Source organism: Lepisma saccharinum, chromosome 6 (assembly GCF_977018435.1).
Source record: "Lepisma saccharinum chromosome 6, izLepSacc3.1, whole genome shotgun sequence".
Taxonomy (NCBI): domain Eukaryota; kingdom Metazoa; phylum Arthropoda; class Insecta; order Zygentoma; family Lepismatidae; genus Lepisma; species Lepisma saccharinum.
Genome location: NC_139234.1, coordinates 10,097,778 through 10,118,234, shown reverse-complemented (window position 1 = coordinate 10,118,234; position 20,457 = coordinate 10,097,778). Strand labels below are relative to the sequence as shown.

The 20,457-nt window shown below is 37.3% G+C and overlaps 3 protein-coding genes across 3 annotated transcripts; all 3 read left to right on the top strand.

The window, feature by feature from the left end:
* Positions 1-5,475: 5,475 nt before the first annotated feature.
* Positions 5,476-9,747, top strand: LOC145989231 (uncharacterized). The gene is made up of 4 exons (XM_083124541.1): positions 5,476-5,516; positions 6,587-6,646; positions 7,955-8,260; positions 9,514-9,747. Exons 1-4 carry the CDS (start codon positions 5,508-5,510, stop codon positions 9,736-9,738), a joined length of 600 nt encoding a protein of 199 aa, XP_082980667.1. The 5' UTR covers positions 5,476-5,507; the 3' UTR covers positions 9,739-9,747.
* Positions 9,748-11,592: 1,845 nt separating this feature from the next.
* LOC145988983 (uncharacterized) lies at positions 11,593-14,792 on the top strand. The gene is made up of 4 exons (XM_083124285.1): positions 11,593-11,706; positions 13,022-13,090; positions 13,659-13,964; positions 14,564-14,792. Exons 1-4 carry the CDS (start codon positions 11,593-11,595, stop codon positions 14,786-14,788), a joined length of 714 nt encoding a protein of 237 aa, XP_082980411.1. The 3' UTR covers positions 14,789-14,792.
* Positions 14,793-16,479: 1,687 nt separating this feature from the next.
* LOC145988982 (uncharacterized) lies at positions 16,480-19,688 on the top strand. The gene is made up of 4 exons (XM_083124284.1): positions 16,480-16,593; positions 17,914-17,982; positions 18,577-18,882; positions 19,464-19,688. The coding sequence occupies exons 1-4, from the start codon at positions 16,480-16,482 to the stop codon at positions 19,686-19,688; spliced, it is 714 nt and encodes a 237-aa protein (XP_082980410.1).
* Positions 19,689-20,457: the final 769 nt, after the last annotated feature.

The window sequence follows — 20,457 nt, the reverse complement described above, 5'->3', positions numbered from 1 at the left end:
GGAACTTGATTTACTAATTTGTTGGGTGTAATCTATATTATTACACTGAGAATTCAACTTATTAACTTCTTCTACAGAAGTTATGATTTCCACGTTGCTGGAAAGTTCCATGGCACTAATGTCCGTGTCCATGTTGGATTCAGCTGGTTTTGTACCAGCAAATTTGGCTTTACGGCCTTCAGATTTTTTCATGAATTAATGTTCACATTGTCGCACATATATTTAGAACGACACTAATATTCAAACAGTAAACTATAAAGTCTCAACTTCTAACTTAGAACACAAAATTATCTTTGCAACAAATCACTTACACAATCACATCTGTAACCACAGACTCAATCTACAATTCAACTTGATCACTCTTTAATACTCCACATTGTTTCCTTCAATTCTTAATTGTCGAGATATATTATATTTCTCACAGATCAATAGCACACAGATGAATAAACTCATGACTTTGAAAAGGTGCCTGAAACAAGGATGACATCTACATGATAAGGAGTTTCAGCCCAGATACAATTCCGTATATATTGTTATACTCAATGCGTAAATATCTACATCGTGTTTGTTTTAACTAAGTGTTTAGGGGATATAATGACAAGCAATTCCTTAGAGCTTGCCGTGCCTGTTGTTGTCCATGGAAACGGACGTTGCTAGGGAACTTAAAGGAAATTTATTTTCAGCCCGAAAACTACTGTAAGGGAATTATGCTAGACTTTTCGAATTTCAAAATACGAGCATCAGAATTTATTACAGAGGCAAGGTAGAAATTTGAGGGGAATGACGGAAAACAGTTATTATCCAATTACGTTCAAAAATGTGAAAATAACAAAATACGTAAATATTGCATTTTCAATTTAGTTGCTTTTCAATTCGTTTAAGCAAAATATCCAACTACTTATCTTGAAACGGTTATTACTTACTCAGTTCATTATTAAGAAAATAGACAATAATAGTTTGAATATTTATACCTTATTAGAGCCCATACACATATAAAGTTACTTTCTAAACTTTTCAAACTTATACATATGTTCCCCATCATCCAATACAACATGCAGACATTTTCAAACTCATTAAGATCTATGAAGAACCCCATCCATAACATGATTGCGCCCACAACGTGGGCGAAGGTCACACATGGGAGCGTACAAGACGTGGCCGAAGGCCATGTCGAAAGTACGCGAGTCCAATATACAGGGAGGTTATTTCAGTCGTTCACCGCCAAAGTGACGGCCGTTCGGCGGACTCTTCATGCAACAGGTCCCGGCAAATTGCGTTCAGGGAGTCAGTAACAGAAACCGCTTGTTTTGTAATGTTTCCACTTTTCACAATTACAGTTACAATTACAATTGAAATAAGCACGTACCTTGTCGCAGGGATGCTGGAAAAGGTGTCCTCCCAAATACAAATATTTCTGGCACCTTATTTCTGACATATAATCTTAGATTAGACATCGCTACTTTATCCTCAGTTGACAGAAATGGAAGACAGCATCCCCGCGCATAAAGCAAACCGAAAGCGTAAAATGATATTTAAAAGTAATAATAATGATGATCACTAACCTCCTGTGTTATAAGAGATGTTGAAAATGACCTCCTTCAACAGCAATACAACACATTTCTTAGGTTCAAGAGATCCTGTCTCTCGCAATTCCCTGACCACTTTTCTGCAAGAATTCGTTTTCACGTAATTATCGTACATAAAAACTCTCTGTTCAAGACTATATTTGTTTAACGGCATAAGTAATGAATGAATAACAATTAACACACAATAAAGCACTGGCAATGAGTAGCACAGTACAATAACACATTATAAACAACACGCGTACTGATAAACGCAAACAGAAGTGAACATGAACGTACACTGACTACGTCTGGTAGCCGACAGTGTTGCTAACCATTTTTCGGCAATGTCCCTACAGACGTAGTCAAAATGTCCCTACGCCAAGTAAAGTGACTAAAAAAACAACACCTCATGAGCATGCAAAACAGAAGATAAAATATACACATTTACTTACCAAATCTTTCTGCTCGGTGCTTCCACAATTAATGAAGGAGCGAATTTACAATACAGGACCCCTCCCCGATTTTTGTAATATTTCGCATACTCACTAATTGAGGCCTCCTAATCACGAATTTGAAGTTAACATTTGGGGGGTCACGTGTAGAAATTGCAAAATAAGTGAAATTGAGTGGTCCGCGATCGGCACGATTGCTCATTATTTACCGGAAGATTTTGTGTTTCCAATACTTAAAAAACGAAATATACATTCCTGATATTACTACGACCCCAAATTTTAACCATGTTTGCCTATCCTAACCTAACCTAACCGTACCTGAATGGTTCGTGGGGCTATCCGTCAATGGTTTGTGGGGCTACCCGTGCATGTTTTTTTTTAGCCCAAATTTTAACTATGTTTGCCTTGCCTAACCTAATTTAACCTAACCTTACCGAGAATGGTCAGTGTGGCTATTCCTGAATGCTTTTGCGGTAATTGTGATTACGAACCGATAAAAAATCTTTATTTCGTAGCACTTTAACGGCAAACGTTCATCATCGAAGACGCCATTTTCGTATCCTGCAATTTTATGATTGATGTACTGTTGCCAAATTTACCTGTAATCAAATCAGTTCTTCTACATCGTGATTGTCGCTGTCACATGTAAGCACGTTCTTTGGGCAATATACTGAAATCCATAAGTTTATTAATTAGCCCAGAGCCATCCTCCTGCACACTCCACCTAACAATCTGTACAACTTTAACAACATTTTTACTGTTCTCTTCCGCCATTCTTACACAATTTATGCTCTCCAAGTATGAAATCAACAGTGTGGCAACGCTGTAGACAATTAATGACGTTAATGAACAATTTTTTCACCTCACCCCAACCTGTTAACTTGAGATAAATCATCACGACTAATTATTTCGTGAGTATAAGACGTAGCATAGAAATTACAGAATGGTCCGGTACTGTAAATTCTTGCCTTAATGAATAATAGTGGTGTGCGGGACAGAATTTTTTGGGTCGGGACGGGAATTTTTTTTAAAATCCCGACATTCGGGACTAAAAAATTTGCAATTTCCCGAATTCTCGAAATCTACAAGTCATTTTCTCTTTAAGTGATTGTTTTTGTATTTCTAGAATAAAAACTTACAATTTTCGATAAGTTCCAGAAACTTACAATGCAGAAAACGTCGAGAATTAACGACTTTTTAAAGTGACCATTCGGTATTTCCCGACTGCTCGGGATCCCGAAAAGTCAGGAAGTCATTTCCCGAAGTCGGGATTGGGACGGGAATTTTTTTTCCCGATCCCGGTCCTGACTTTTCGGGATCCCGCACACCCCTAATGAATAACGTTGAGTCGTTTACTGTTGATTATGTTATTTGAAGTCATACATGTTGCTGGTGTGAAGAGATAGATGTTGGTTGGTGATATATGCTGCATTTCCTGCAGTCTTTAACAATTTTGGTCCCATTTTATTTTCCTTTTTTGTTTTTGTATCACTTAACATTGAAAATATTCTTTCCGTTTCCGCGTTAGAATGCAGCACTATGTTAGCACTATTTTCGCGAGAGTGGAAATGTTTTCAAAAAAGAACTTGCCTTGAAAGTTTTTGGTAACCGATAACATGTTCCAAAATTCTGATGGAGATTTGTTAGTTAGTTCTTTTTTCTCCTCCTCGCAAAAGTATCCAGATAAACTAATTCATAAAATGTCATTTTCCAATATAGAAAAAAGTACCTACGTTTTCCCTCATTTGGCAAAATCTGTCCCTACGTCCCTACGCGGGCGAAATTTAGTGAAAAGTCCCTATGAGTAGGGAAATGTCCCTACGGTTGGCATCACTGCCGACACGTGCAGTTTGAAGCGCCCTCTCGCGGCTGACAACTCCCCGATAAGCTGCCGGCTCTGTCGCGACAACTGAGGATAAAGTAGCGATGTCTAATCTAAGATTACATGTCAGAAATAAGGTGCCAGAAATATTTGTATTTGGGAGGGCACCTTTTCCAGCATCCTTGCAACAAGTTACGTGCTTATTTCAATTGTAATTGTAACTGTAATTGTGAAAAGTGGAAACATTACAAAACAAGCAGTTTCTGTTACGGACTTCCTGCAATGCAATTTGCCGGGACCTGTTGCATGAAGAGTCCGCCGAACGGCCGTCACTCTGGCGGTGAACGACTGAAATAACCTCCCTGTATATATATAGCCCCAATCCCACCACTGACATAAATGTTCTCCATGAAGGAATCCCCGGAGGCGAAAAATGCCCGATTACGACCCCCCCCTGAAATTGTCCCAAAAGGCCGAGAAAATTCAAAAATCGCTCAATTGGCCCTTCCTTAAGGGTGAAAATGCCCTTTTCTCACGTCCTTAGCAACCGTTGCCACGGACATTTTTGCAGCACACATTATTTCCTTCAATTCTTAACTGTCTAGCTAAATACATTATATTTCTCACAGATCAATAGCACACTGATGAATGAACTCATGGTTTTGAAAAGGTGCCTGAAACAAGGGTGACATCTACATAATAAGGAGTTTCAGCCCAGATACAATTCCGTATATATTGTTATACTCAATGCGTAAATATCTACATCGTGCTTGTTTTAATTAAATGTTTAGGGGGTATAATGACATGCAATTCCTTAGAGCTTGCCGTGCCTGTTGTTGTCCAAGGAAACAGACGTTGCTAGGGAACTTAAAGAAAGTTTATTTTCACCCCGGAAACTACTGTAAGGGAATTATGCTAGACTTTTCGAATTTCCAAATACGAGCATCAGAATTTATTACAGAGGCAAGGTAGGAATTTGAGGGGAATGACGGAAAACAGTTATTATCCAATTACGTTCAAAAATGTGAAAATAACAAAATACGTAAATATTGCATTTTCAATTTAGTCGGTTTTCAATTCGTTTAAGCAAAACATCGAACTACTTATCTTGAAACGGTTATTACTTACTCAGTTCATTATTAAGAAAATAGACAATTATAGTTTGAATATTTATACCTTATTAGAGCCCATACACATATAAAGTTACTTTCTAAACTTTTCAAACTTATACATATGTTCCCCATCATCCAATACAACATGCAGACATTTTCAAACTCATTAAGATCTATGAAGAACTCCATCCATAACATGACTGCGCCCACAACGTGGCCGAAGGTCACGCATGCGAGCGTACAAGACGTGGCCGAAGGCCACGTCGAAAGTACGCGAGTACTTCATATATAGCCTAAATATAAATATTAGACTTAAAGATTTACTTTTGGCTGTTTATGCCCAGCATACAGAAATTGATTTGCACTTTATTGCAATTCCAAGGGCAGAGAGGAAATGCCATGACATAATTATCTCATTCCAAAAATCCTTCCAAAGGAAGAATTTAATGGCCAATGGTTGCTTTCACAGAATTTGCATAACACGCATGAATATATATATATATAGAGCCGAGTGGCTACTTAGTGCATTGTAGTTGTTTCAAAAACGACCAGAAACATGATTGCAGTAAGTATCTCTAAGTATAAGGAGGTCTGTGGGGATGGATATGGTAGATTAATCAGTAGGCTATATGTGCAGGAGCAATGAGATACATATCGATGTATCGAAGTAAGATTGTTTATAGTTTTCAAATCCGATATCTTTATAAATATCATTCTGCCATATTGCTACTGTTTATTTTTAGTATAAAGAAATGCATCAAGTACCCTGCTTGTGTAACGTAACCTTCTAAATGCCGTTTCTTCTTCTAGGAAAAAAAATACTCAAGCATCTATACTTACGCATATTAATTAGGAAAATTGATGGATCAATAAGCGTCTTCATGAGAATTATGCCACTTTATCGATAGAATATTGGTTGTTAGTATCGGTAAATCTATATTGGCAATTCAAACGTATCAATTAGCATTTCATATTCCTCTATCCATATCATGAATCACACTTTTTCTAAAATAACATAGGGTTTCTAAACTGAGATTGAAGCTAGTTCATTCTCGAAAATTTGCTGCTGTGAATACAATTATTAAATGACTTCCTACTTCGTAATTCAAATATGTTTTTATCATCTCTATAAATTTTGATTTTATGATTAACATTACAACTTAATATGCACTGAAAACTTAAATTTTTACAATTTCTTTTATTTTTATTTTAGCGCTAGTGATATGAATATAGCGAAATACTTCAGTCAAACTTACTTAACAGACGTAATACGTCTCTGTGTATATCTCAAAATATGACATTAATTCGAACTCAGTGGACGCATGCGAAGATTTCTAATTTGAATGGATATCTCCCTCCCTTGAATATAATAACTTAGTTTTCATGAAAAAAGCAAAACATGGTTTTATGATGGCTCTGTGTTGATTTTACAAGGAATATTTCGTTTGAGCTTACACATTAAACAATGTTGAAAATCGAACTTTCAAATTTTATTAATCAACCAACTAACATTTACAAGCCAACTCAAAGCCCAAAACTAATTTTTCATCATGATGTTAAAAATGATCGTAATCACGATTAAAATGCATCTGTTAAAACGTTATAATGCAATAATATATTTTGTGTCTATTTTAGATTGTTCTTCTTCTCGTTGTTGCTGCAGTTAATGCTGGTGTAGCCCCAGCCGATGTTGTTGTAAGTACGGAATAAGATTGATTGATTGATTTTTATTATTTTACTTTAATTTTCTGCCAATTTTGACCAATTGCAAAGATGAAGATGAGTGATGATATGATAAAACTGATGAGAGGACAGTCAGAAAGAACATCCATGCCGAACCCTGGCGTTGTAGCCCGCTGTGCTAAACGGAATAAGAGTATATCAGCATTATATAGGGACCATATGTAGCCAATCTAGGGTGGAATAAGTGTAACATATTAAGAAAAGTGATTTCCACTAAAATACACATAACTCATAGATTGGATTTGATTGATTTGGTGTTTTAAGTCCACTTTATGCACAGTTAGGCTAATTGGGACTGGACCTACAGCTTAAATTGGGATCCGAACCGCTACGTGCCACCACCAGGTATCGAAACCGGGACCCCTTGATTACAAGGCGTTGACGCTACCACAGCGCCATCGAGGAGGCCCTACATAGAGAACACTGGCATATTAGTGTGGCGCAATGTCATGTACTGTCATGATGCTTATTCAGACTCACTGTGCAATTCAGGATATTTGTTCCTCTTTCCTGTCAGTATTCACCTGTGTATTCCGAATGGCATAACTGATGTGCCCTACCTGCTCTTATGAGGGATTCCCTGTATGACGACGGGTAGTGCCATCTATCTAGAACATATGTTCATTTGAACTTTTTTGTTCATTATCCTGTCATTCTTGGTCATTTTCCAACATGGAAGCCGTAGCACACCTTCGATTTTAAGGGGGGTTAAGTAAATGCATTAGGAAGGCAAGTGCAATATATATACAAAACTTCTTGCTTGTCACTTTTTTTGGTAAAATTGGACCTAATTTTACTGCACTATTATATCACCTACCAAAGTTGCTTTAGACTTTATAATCATTCATTTTTTAAAGGTTCATATCTCAACATACTTTTGTATATTCCATATTTGAGCCCTTATCGTGGTATTGATTGTGTATTTAGCACATTCTGCCCATGAATGATTTCGTCTGCTTCCATGTTATATCTTATCATCCAATTAACACAATGTCTAGGCATTATATGTTATTTTCGAATAATTAAGATAACTTTCTAATCTCGCCTTGAAAGGATTAGTTTTAAGTTTGTGTTTGTTCATATGCAGCTGCTTTCATTAAAAATGTACATGGGTTACCATGTACACTAGCCAATGAATATAATCCCTTCATGCGTTCACTAAAGTTGCAACCATATGTACTATTACTTCAGAGCACAGATAGCATTATACACAAAACTCTTAAAGTTGCATGTCTGACATAATGTTGCAACTTCCCACAGGCGTACCCCAGATACTCGTACGGGTACGGAGTGGCCGACGGGGTGACTGGAGACAACAAGAACCAGGTGGAGACCCGCGAAGGAGGCGTTGTCAGAGGCCAGTACACGGTGGCTGACCCCGATGGCACCCTGCGTGTGGTGAAGTACACCGCTGACCCAGAGAATGGATTCAACGCTGTTGTCACCAGAAGCCGCGCACCAGGTGGTGCTGTAATCCCAGCTCCAGCTCCAAGACCCGCTTACGTTGCTCCAACACCCAGCTACGTAGCTCCAGCTACTTACACTCCAGCAGCATCAGAGGATGACGTAAGTTATTTTCTCACAATCCTTTCGAAGCAAATAATTTAATTTGTAGCATCCGTAAAGAACATTTAGGATGTTACAATTTCTGAGCAAACTGCAATAAACATAATAGAGTAACTAGTAACGAAATTACGCTACAGGTATCTTTACTTTGCCATCCATATCTGTTCATCAGTTTGAAAAAATCGTAAATAAAATGAGAAAAATTTAGAAAGAATTAAATGTGAGCCAGTTGAAAAGAAGACGTAGTACCTACCTCTGATCAACAAACTCAAATAACAACAGCGATAGGACCCGATCCTCTGACCATGCGTCATCCAATCAAGAGTTGATTAGCAGATTTTCGACCTGAAAGGGCTGTTGCGATGCAGAGTTTATGCTAGTCCAGGGAATCTCTAGAGCGAGTGAACGAAAATTAGTCTCTGCCGAAGAACTGACTCGAGGGCCCTCGACTACTGAACGCGTGAGAGGGGATGGGATTGCATGGGAAGGGGAAATGTGACTGCAGGCAGCTACAAGTCGTTTGCAGAAGTGTGTTCTGCTTCGCTCCGCCCACTCCCCTTCTCTGCCGTTATGTGCGACTTTGCTCCAGAGATTCCCGGGCTATAATTTATTTTTATGACATAATTCTTCTCTCGGAATGATATTTATTATTCCAAACTTTCATTTGTTCAAATATGTTTTTTTTTTTTTTTTTTTTCAATTCACTTACAATTTAACGAGAATTCATTAATGTTAATTTCTCGTTCTGAAGCGAATATAGTGCTTTATATTCCAAGTTCTCGTTGTTACAGGGCACGAGAAATAAGTTCAAGTATGATTCGTATTGCACACATTATCATTCCTACGTCATAAACTAACTTGTATTAATTTTTGAATCAATGTTAACTGTAGCAGAGAATTCTTAAATTCTCAACTTACAAAAACGAAGAAAAATTGAACATTGTGAGCGATTATACGAACGAGAACGACATTGCAACCAACATTTTTGGCGACAGAGATGTAAAAACCATTAAGCGTTGTTCTTACCTTCGAGAATACGGCAGTATTTTAGCCGTAATTTTTACGGACAGATAGAAGCCTTTTCTACACCGGAAAATTCCAAGTAGGGGAACGTGTCAGAGAAATTAATATGCTTTATTGTTATGCTGTATCTTTAAAATTTGATGTTTGTTGGTAACGATCTGTCCAAATGAATTATGGAATTAAAACACAGATAAATTCAAATTTTTATAACTTTTTTATTATACTTTCAGGCAAACGCCAGGTACTCGTACGGGTACGGAGTGGCCGATGGGGTGACTGGAGACAACAAGAACCAGGTGGAGACCCGCGAAGGAGGCGTTGTCAGAGGCCAGTACACGGTGGCTGACCCCGATGGCACCGTACGTGTTGTGAAGTACACCGCTGACCCGAAGAATGGATTCAACGCCGTTGTCAGCAGAACTCCAGCCGCAGGGGCAAAAGCCTACTATGGCTAACAAGTCCAGTTTGTAGAATGCTGATTTCTTTTACAAGAAATGAGCCTTTCTCAGAAATAAATATTACATAAAACAAAGCATTATGTTTTATACTTTCTTGATGTTTGAATTGTTGTTTTAAGTCTACTTTATGCAGAGGTAGGCAAATCAGGACTGGGCCTGCAGTTTAAAGTGGGATCCGAAGAGCCTCCACCGGGTATCGAACCCGGGAGCCCTTAATTACAATGTTACCATTACGCCATTGGGGAGAAAAAAAGTTCAAACACTTCGCTTAATACTTTCCGTTCCTTACAAATAAATGGACACTGCGAGTGAACCAAGCATTATTCAATTAACTAAATTAATGAAGAAAACCATTTAAATCAAGAACAAAGAATATCCAGGCAAATATAAATATGGGAGGAGCTGATGGACTTGGAAAGGATGTACAAGACCACTTTGAGAATGAAGCGATGGCATAATGGAAATTCTGATAAAAATCTCAAGGAAAGATTGAAGAATAATTGCAAAATTTTTGAAGGTTTTCTGTAAAATTTCGAATTATAGGCTGGTACTTATTTCAAAGAGAACTTAGGCAATAATACTCAGTGTTAATCCATCTCAGTTGTGTGTTCTAATTATACTTTGATTTTTTTTATTTTGATTTGATTTATTTTACTTCGATTCTTGTGCCTATCTCGGCTAATTTGCGAGGATGGGGATGAGTGAGGATATGATGAAATTGATGAATAGACATCACAAACGCAAATGTCCAAGCCAGGATTCGAACCCTGAACCCCTGTCTAACTATACTTACACGTCTTTTGGCAAGGGAGAACTTGAAAGATTAGAGCTAGTCATTGCGTAATATTATTTCATAATAGTGTTGCCTCTGAAAGAAGAACACTGTTTCAGTCGAAATTATCATGCTCCTTCAACGCACTTAAAATAATTGACATAGATTATTACCGTGACTGAAAAAAATGTGTGTAATACCATTTTTCGGTGACATTTATCTTCTAAGGGAGCTGTGACCCCCCCCCCGCTAGCCACTCTTACAGATGTCCATGCTTGGGGTTCCTGGATCTCAGGACCCTGACTTATATTAATACATCGAAAAAATCAACCAATATTTGCTTTTTGCAGTTTATTATATTAAAGTAAGAAGGCTGAACATGATTATATTAATTCAGAAAATGCAAAATAAGTCAGTTAACACAAAGTAAATTAAACTAAAATACTAACACTACTGGAGCTACAGAGTCCTAGGGACCCTGCGACTACAGTTAAGGGTTAACTAGGAGGAGTATCGTGGCTGGAAGTGATGAAATGTTTTTGTGAAAATATAGAATGTTCTGTATGGACCATAGACTCTGAGGAAGCAGCCTCAATTGAATCTGTTCCAGTCAATATAAATCTATCTTTAGGGATAACAGGAGCAGATTCGTGTTTCAGCAGCAGTTAAAAGAAAGTTTCGTCATCCATTGCTTCGGCAACGGAAAATAAATTTCTATTACAACATTCATTAATGTCATGCAAACTTAATGCATTTTATATAGCTATGTGAGCTAAATACATAAAACAAAAAATAGTTACGCACTGTTAACAAATTATCATTTATAAATACATATTGAGGTGTGTATTTGCTTGATATGATTGAATAAGTCGCAAGTCGCAGAGTGAAATAATTATGTTTTCGATCAGTAACGTTAACAACAGTAACAAATATACGTATGTCATGTCCAATTAAAGGAATGGCAGAGGACGAAAGAAGCACATTGGTGGTTCACGAAGGAATAGGACCAGAAGTTTATCTTTCAGGCTATGAGCGGGGCCATCTGTGCTGGAACAAGAGATTATTATCATGACCATAGAATGTCCTCGTTGACACGAAATTTTCTTCTTCTTGGCCAAGAGGAGATTGAAGTTGGTCAGGGCTACTTCACCCTCGCTTTCAGGCGAACGGTAGTCATTATGGACATGTTGGAAGTAAAATAACGAAACGTTAGATTTAAAGGAAGACACAGTAAGACAAACGATTTACAATGGTAGTTGGGCAACCTCCAATTGACTGATTCATTGATTGATTGATTTGCTATATTTTACTTCGCTTTTTGTGCCACTTTTGGCTAATTTGCGAAGATTGGATGAGTGATGAAATTGATGAATGGACACTCACAAGCATCCATGCCAAGGCCGGGATTCGAACCCGGGACCCCTGGCGTCGCAGAGCGATGTACTAACCACTCCTACACGGGACAACCTCCAATTATCTATAAGACCCACAATACGAAACATAATTCACTTCATCATGAATGTCACTTTACCATTACATTCTTTGTTAGTTAGTTTTGCCATTTTCTTAGAAAGACGAACAAAATGTTAGTGAGACCTTTTTTATTGTGTATATACTATCTGCTTTCTTAGAATCACAATTTAATATTGTGGACCAAGAGACAAGAAATTAATTCTATTACCTCTGACACTGATGTTCTATTATTGTCTGCTTTCATTTTTCAATGTTCAATTTACACGTCGCAGGGAATGTTAAAGAAGGGGAGTTGAAAATGAGAAGGTAAACTATTCGTTATTACTTTATAGAACTTAAAGGTATGATAGTTATTTATTATAAAGTGCAAAAAAACATACCAATAGCCATTCAAAAATAAGTCAACAAATGACTTGTGGAAGAAACCGCATTGTTCTTGGTTTTAATTCCAAGGACAGGGAAGGAAAATTCCAAGAATCATTTTTCTCATTTCAAAATTTTTAATGGATAATTTCTGTGACCCCTTTCACACAATTTGCATAGCACTTGTGAATATATATAGCTACAGAATTTGTTTGTGATTTGTAGTTGTTCCAGTAACCAAGAGAACCATCATTGCAGTAAGTATCTGCTGTTAAAGCAAGGGTTTTCTTACATAATATACAATTCTTCGATGGATATGGAAGACTCATATATATAAAAATATTATTAGAAAATCGGAAATTTCTCATATGAAATTGTTAACATATGAGATATATTACTCCTTTTGCTACTAATAAACTCTGTAAAAAGTTTAAGAAAGTTGGATTCGTCAGCTTGCTTCTATTAACGCTTCTCGAGATATCAAGGACTTCCAACAACATCACTTAAAAGCAACCTATGATCGTTAAGTACCACACAGTCCATCTCAATAAATTTCACTGAGTCTGGATCACGACAGATATCAAGGAAGGATATTTTATTGAAAACATATCCTGTTCTTATAGTTTGCGTTAAAGTAATAACAGAAGAAAATTATGAGTTTGCGTCTTTCAGATTGTTGTCCTTCTCTTTGCTGCTGCAGTAAATGCTGGCGTTGCCCCTGGATATCCAGCAGATGTTGATGTAAGTAATATATATTCCTTAATTATCTATTAAATCAAATTTATGATAAGCACATTTCTAAGTACTTACGCAGGTAATCTACGTCCTCTTTTCTCTTCATTTTCCAGCATTCGGCCACATATATTATATCTGGTTTTACATTATTATCTTGCAATTCTTCCTCTTCTGGAGTTCTGGACCGACTATTATTCTCATTTTATTGATAGGCCGCTTGTTCTCTGTTCTGTCCATTTTGACAAATCTATTTTATCACTTCTTGATATGCAAATCATTATAAAAAAATCTCAAGCACACCGTTGACAATGTGTAGCAATTTCAAATATTCATTTAGATGACCTTGTAGGCGACAAGAGAACCAAGCACATTGAATTCTGGATTCACGATTTCATCACAGAGAGTGTCAGGTTCGAGTTGTGCCGTGGGCTTGGGCGTTCTTCAGCATTCATCAATTTCAACCAATCATCATTCATCCTCATCGTTGTGATTAGTCTAACGAGGCAGGAAAGAAAAACGGAAGAGAAACACCATACAGTTTGAATGTCTGACATAATGTTTCAACTTCCCGCAGACGTACCCCAGATACTCGTACGAGTACGGAGTGGCCGACGGGGTGACTGGAGACAACAAGAACCAGGTGGAGACCCGCGAAGAAGGCGTTGTCAGAGGCCAGTACACGGTGGCTGACCCCGATGGCACCCTACGTGTGGTGAAGTACACCGCTGACCCAGAGAATGGATTCAACGCTGTTGTCACCAGAAGCCGCGCACCAGGTGGTGCTGTAATCCCAGCTCCAGCTCCAAGACCCGCTTACGTTGCTCCAGCACCCAGCTACGTAGCTCCAGCTACTTACACTCCAGCAGCATCAGAGGATGACGTAAGTAATTATCTCGTCACCTAGAAGGATCTTAATACTTGTAACTTCCTTAAAGGAACAGTTACCTCTTCTGAGCAACTCTATTGATTTTCGAATATAAATCTTAGTAATTATTTGAGCCAAATTACTTTACAGTTACTTTTCGATAACAAATTTCTCCTTTCCAATTGTGACATTATTCAGTTGTACAATTTTCCTAAGACAAATTGAAATTTTCACATTATATTAACTGCAAGAAACAAAAATAACAATGATCATATATTTTTTTAAAAAAATTGATTTGTATCTCTAGTTATTTGAATACGTTTATATGACGCGTCAGTGTTATTTATAAACGAAATCTTGTGTGTGTAATCTTAAATTAATAGTAACACTTCATACAATTCAAATATAACATGCAAATATTAAAATTGTATTTACAGAAGAAACGTACAAACATATTTAGTTTTTTATTACTTAAATGCCACAGAAGACATTGTTCAATTAAGTCATACACAAGTACAATTTTGTGAATAATTTTTTATTATTATTTGCTATTTTTACTGTAGTTACCGTAGTCCGAATTTTGTAATTTATATCTACTATTATGCGATTTTCAGGCATATGCGAGGTACTCGTACGGGTACGGAGTGGCCGATGGGGTGACTGGAGACAACAAGAACCAGGTGGAGACCCGCGAAGGAGGCGTTGTCAGAGGTCAGTACACGGTGGCTGACCCCGATGGCACCGTGCGTGTTGTGAAGTACACCGCTGACCCGAAGAATGGATTCAACGCCGTTGTCAGCAGAACTCCAGCCGCAGGGGCAAAAGCCTATTATGGCTAACAAGTCCAGTTTGTAGAATGCTGATTTCTTTTACAAGAAATGAGCCTTTCTCAGAAATAAAAATTACATAAAGCAAATCTTTATGTTTTATACTTGTTTGAATTGTTGTTTTAAGTCTACTTTATGCAGAGGTAGGCAAATCAGGACTGGGCCTGCAGTTTAAAGTGGGATGCGAAGAGCTTCCACCGGGTATCGAACACGGGAGCCCATAATTACAACATTACCTTTACGCCATTGGGAGGAAAACGTTCAAACAGTTCGTTTTATACTTTCCGTTCCTTACAAATAAATGGACACTGCGAGTGAACCAAGCATTATTGAATTAACTAAATTTATGAAGAAATCAATTTAAATCAAGAACAAAGAATATCCAGGCAAATATAAATATAGGAGGAGTTGAAGGATGGATCATTAAAGGAAGTACAAGACCACTTTCAGAATGAAGAGATGGCATAATGGAAATCTGATAAAAATCTCAAGGAAAGGTGGAAGAATAGTTTCAAAATGTTCTAAAAGTTTTCTATAATATTTCGAATTATCGCTTTTTCGTAATCCTTGTTCTTATTTCAGAGGGAATGAGAACTTAGGCCATAATGCTCAGTCTTAATCCATTTCGTTTGTGTGTTGTAATTATACTTACACGTCGTTTTTCAAAGGAAGACTTGGAAGCCTAGAGCTAGTTGTTGCGTAATATTGTTTCATAATAGTGTTGCACCCTGAAAACAACACTGTTTCAGTCAGAAATTATCATATTCCTTCAACGCACTTACAATAATTGACATAAATTATTACCGTTACTGAAAAAAAAATTAAATACCATTTTTTGCTGACATTTATCTTCCAGGGGGCTGTGGCTCCCCGCTGGCCACCCTTCTACATGTCCATGCATGGGGTTCCAGGTCTCAGGACCCTGATTTATATTAATACTTCGGAGAAAATCAACCAATATTTGCTTTTTGCAGTTTATTATATTAAAGTAAGAAGGCTGAACATGATTATATTCATTGAGAACATGCAAAATAAGGCACTTAACACAAAGTAAAGTAAACTAAAATACTAACACTACTGGAGCTACAGGGTCCCTAGGACCCTGCGGCTACAGTTAAGAGTTAACTAGAAGAGGTATCGTGGCTGGAAGTGATGGAATGTTATTGTGAAAATATAGAATGTTCTATACGGGCCATAGACTCTGAGGAAGCAGCCTCAATTGAATCTGTTCCAGTCAATATAAATCTATCTTTAGGGATAACAGGAGCAGATTCGTGTTTCAGCAGCAGTTAAAAGAAAGTTTCGTCATCCATTGCTTCGGCAACGGAAAATAAATTTCTATTACAACATTCATTAATGTCATGCAAACTTAATGCATTTTATATAGCTATGTGAGCTAAATACATAAAACAAAAAATAGTTACGCACTGTTAACAAATTATCATTTATAAATACATATTGAGGTGTGTATTTGCTTGATATGATTGAATAAGTCGCAAGTCGCAGAGTGAAATAATTATGTTTTCGATCAGTAACGTTAACAACAGTAACAAATATACGTATGTCATGTCCAATTAAAGGAATGGCAGAGGACGAAAGAAGCACATTGGTGGTTCACGAAGGAATAGGACCAGAAGTTTATCTTTCAGGCTATGAGCGGGGCCATCTGTGCTGGAACAAGAGATTATTATCATGACCATAGAATGTCCTCGTTGACACGAAATTTTCTTCTTCTTGGCCAAGAGGAGATTGAAGTTGGTCAGGGCTACTTCACCATCGCTTTCAGGCGAACGGTAGCCATTATGGACATGTTGGAAGTAAAATAACGAAACGTTAGATTTAAAGGAAGACACAGTAAGACAAACGATTTACAATGGTAGTTGGGCAACCTCCAATTGACTGATTCATTGATTGATTGATTTGCTATATTTTACTTCGCTTTTTGTGCCACTTTTGGCTAATTTGCGAAGATTGGATGAGTGATGAAATTGATGAATGGACACTCACAAGCATCCATGCCAAGGCCGGGATTCGAACCCGGGACCCCTGGCGTCGCAGCGCGATGTACTAACCACTCCTACACGGGACAACCTCCAATTATCTATAAGACCCACAATACGAAACATAATTCACTTCATCATGAATGTCACTTTACCATTACATTCTTTGTTAGTTAGTTTTGCCATTTTCTTAGAAAGACGAAGAAAATGTTTGTGAGACCTTTTTGATTGTGCATATACTATCTGCTTTCTTAGAATCGCAATTTAATATTGCGGACCAAGAGACAAGAAATTACTGCTATTATCTCTGACACTGATGTTCTATTATTGTCTGCTTTCATTTTTCAATGTTCATTTTACACGTCGCAGGGAATGTTAAAGAAGGGGAGTTGAAAATGAGAAGGTAAACTATTCGTTATTACTTTATAGAACTTGAAGGTACGCTAGTTATTTATTTTAAAGTGAAAAAAAAAACATACCAATAGACATTCATAAATTAGTCAACAAATGACTTGTGGAAGAAACCGCATTGTTCTTGGTTTTAATTCCAAGGACAGGGAAGGAAAATTCCAAGAATCTTTTTTCTCATTCCAAAATTCCTAAAGGATAATTTCTGTGACTCCTTTCACAGAATTTGCATAGCACTTGTGAATATATATAGCTGCAGAATTTGTTTGTGAGTTGTAGTTGATCCAATAACCAAGAGAACCATGATTGCAGTAAGTATCTGCAGTTAAAGCAAGGGTTTTCTTACATAATATACAATTCTTCAAGGGATATGGAAGACTCATATATAAAAAAAATATTATTAGAAAATCGGAAATTTCTCATATAATATTGTTAACATATGAGATATATTACTCCTTTTGCTACTAATAAACTCTGTAAAAAGTTTAAGAAAGTTGGTTTCGTCAGCTTGCTTCTATTAACGCTTCTCGAGATCTCAAGGACTTCCAACAACATCACTTAAAAGCAACCTATGATCGTTAAGTACCACACAGTCCATCTCAATAAATTTCACTGAGTCTGGACCACGATTCATATCAAGGAAGGATATTTTATTGAAAACATATCCTGTTCTTATAGTTTGCGTTAAAGTAATAACAGAAGAAAATGATGAGTTTGCGTCTTTTTCAGATTGTTTTCCTTCTCTTTGCTGCTGCAGTTAATGCTGGCGTTGCCCCTGGATATCCAGCAGATGTTGATGTAAGTAATATAATAAGTATAATAATATATATTCCTTAATTATCTATTAAATCAAATTTATGATAAGCAAATTTTCAAATTCTCAAATCTTACGCAGGTATTCTACGTCCTCTTTTCTCTTCATTTTCCAGCATTCGGCCACATATATTATATCTGGTTTTGCATTATCTCTTGCAATTCTTCCTCTTCTGGAGTTCTGGACCGACTATTATTCTCATTTTATCGATAGGCCGCTTGTTCTCTGTTCTGTACATTTTAACAAATCTATTTTATCACTTCTTGATATGCAAATCATTATAAAAACTCTCAAGCACACCGTTGACAAAGTGTAGCAATTTCAAATATTCATTTAGATGGCCTTGTAGGTGCCAAGAGAACCAAGCACATTGAATTCTAGAATCACGATTTCATCACAGAGAGTGTCAGGTTCGAGTTTTTGACGTGGGCTTGGGCGTTCTTCGGCATTCATCAATTTCAACCAATCATCATTCATCCTCATCGTTGTGATTAGTCTAACGAGGCAGGAAAGGAAAACGGGGAAAGAGAAACATCATACAGTTTGAATGTCTGACATAATGTTGCAACTTCCCACAGGCGTACCCCAGATACTCGTACGGGTACGGAGTGGCCGATGGGGTGACTGGAGACAACAAGAACCAGGTGGAGACCCGCGAAGGAGGCGTTGTCAGAGGCCAGTACACAGTGGCTGACCCCGATGGCACCCTGCGTGTGGTGAAGTACACCGCTGACCCAGAGAATGGATTCAACGCTGTTGTCACCAGAAGCCGCGCACCAGGTGGTGCTGTAATCCCAGCTCCAGCTCCAAGACCCGCTTACGTTGCTCCAACACCCAGCTACGTAGCTCCAGCTATTTACACTCCAGCAGCATCAGAGGATGACGTAAGTTATTATCTCATCACCTGGAAGGATCTTAATACTTGTAACTTCCTTAAAGGAACAGTTACCTCTTCTGAGCAACTGTATTGGTTTTCGAATATAAATCTCAGTAATTATTTGAGCCAAATTACTTTACAGTTACTTTTCGATAACAAATTTCTCCTTTCCTATTGTGACATTATTCAGTGGTACAATTTACCTAAGACAAATTGAAATTTTCACATTATATTAACTGCAAGAAACAAAAATACCAATGATCATATATTTTTAAAATAAATTTGATTTGTATCTCTAGTTTCATGAATACGTTGATATGACGCGTCATCTTGTGTGTGTAATCTTAAATTAATAGTAACACTTCATACAATTCAAATATAATATGCAAATATTAAAATTGTATTTACAGAAGAAACGTACAAACATATTTAGTTTTTTATTACTCAAATGCCACAGAAGACACAGTTCAATTAAGTCATACACCAGTACAATTTTGTGAATAATTTCTTTTTTATTATTTGATATTTATACTGTAGTTTCCGTAGTCTGAATTTTGTAATTTATATCTACTATTATGCGATTTTCAGGCATACGCCAGGTACTCGTACGGGTACGGAGTGGCCGATGGGGTGACTGGAGACAACAAGAACCAGGTGGAGACCCGCGAGGGAGGCGTTGTCAGAGGCCAGTACACAGTAGCTGACCCCGATGGCACCGTGCGTGTTGTGAAGTACACCGCTGACCCGAAGAATGGATTCAACGCCGTTGTCAGCAGAACTCCAGCCGCAGGGGCAAAAGCCTACTATGGCTAACAAATCCAGTTTGCAGAATGCTGATTTCTTTCACAAGAAATGAGCCTTTCTCAGAAATAAAAATTACATAAATCAAAGCATTATGTTTTATACTTTTTTGATGTTTGAATTGTTGTTTTCATTCCTCTTTATGGAGAGGTAGGCAAATCAGGACTGGGCCTGCAGTTTAAAGTGGGATCCGAAGAACCTCCACATGGTATCAAACCCGGGAGCCCTTAATTACAACGTTACCATTACGAAATTGGGGAGGAAAACGTTCAAACAGTTCGTTTTATACTTTCCGTTCCTTACAAATAAATGGACACTGCGAGTGAACCAAGCATTATTGAGTTAACTAAATTTATGAAGAAAATTATATAAATGAAGAACAAAGAATATCCAGGCAAATATAAATATAGGAGGAGCTGAAGGATGGATTATTAAAGGAAGTACAAGACCACTTTCAGAATGAAGAGATGGCATAATGGAAATCTGATAAAAATCTCAAGGAAAGGTGGAAGAATAATTGCAAAATTTTCTAAATATTTCTATAAAATTTCGAATTATCGCTTTTTCGTAATCCTTGTTCTTATTTCAGAGGGAATGAGAACTTAGGCCATAATGCTCAGTCTTAATCCATTTCGTTTGTGTGTTGTAATTATACTTACACGTCGTTTTTCAAAGGAAGACTTGGAAGCCTAGAGCTAGTTGTTGCGTAATATTGTTTCATAATAGTGTTGCACCCTGAAAACAACACTGTTTCAGTCAGAAATTATCATATTCCTTCAAC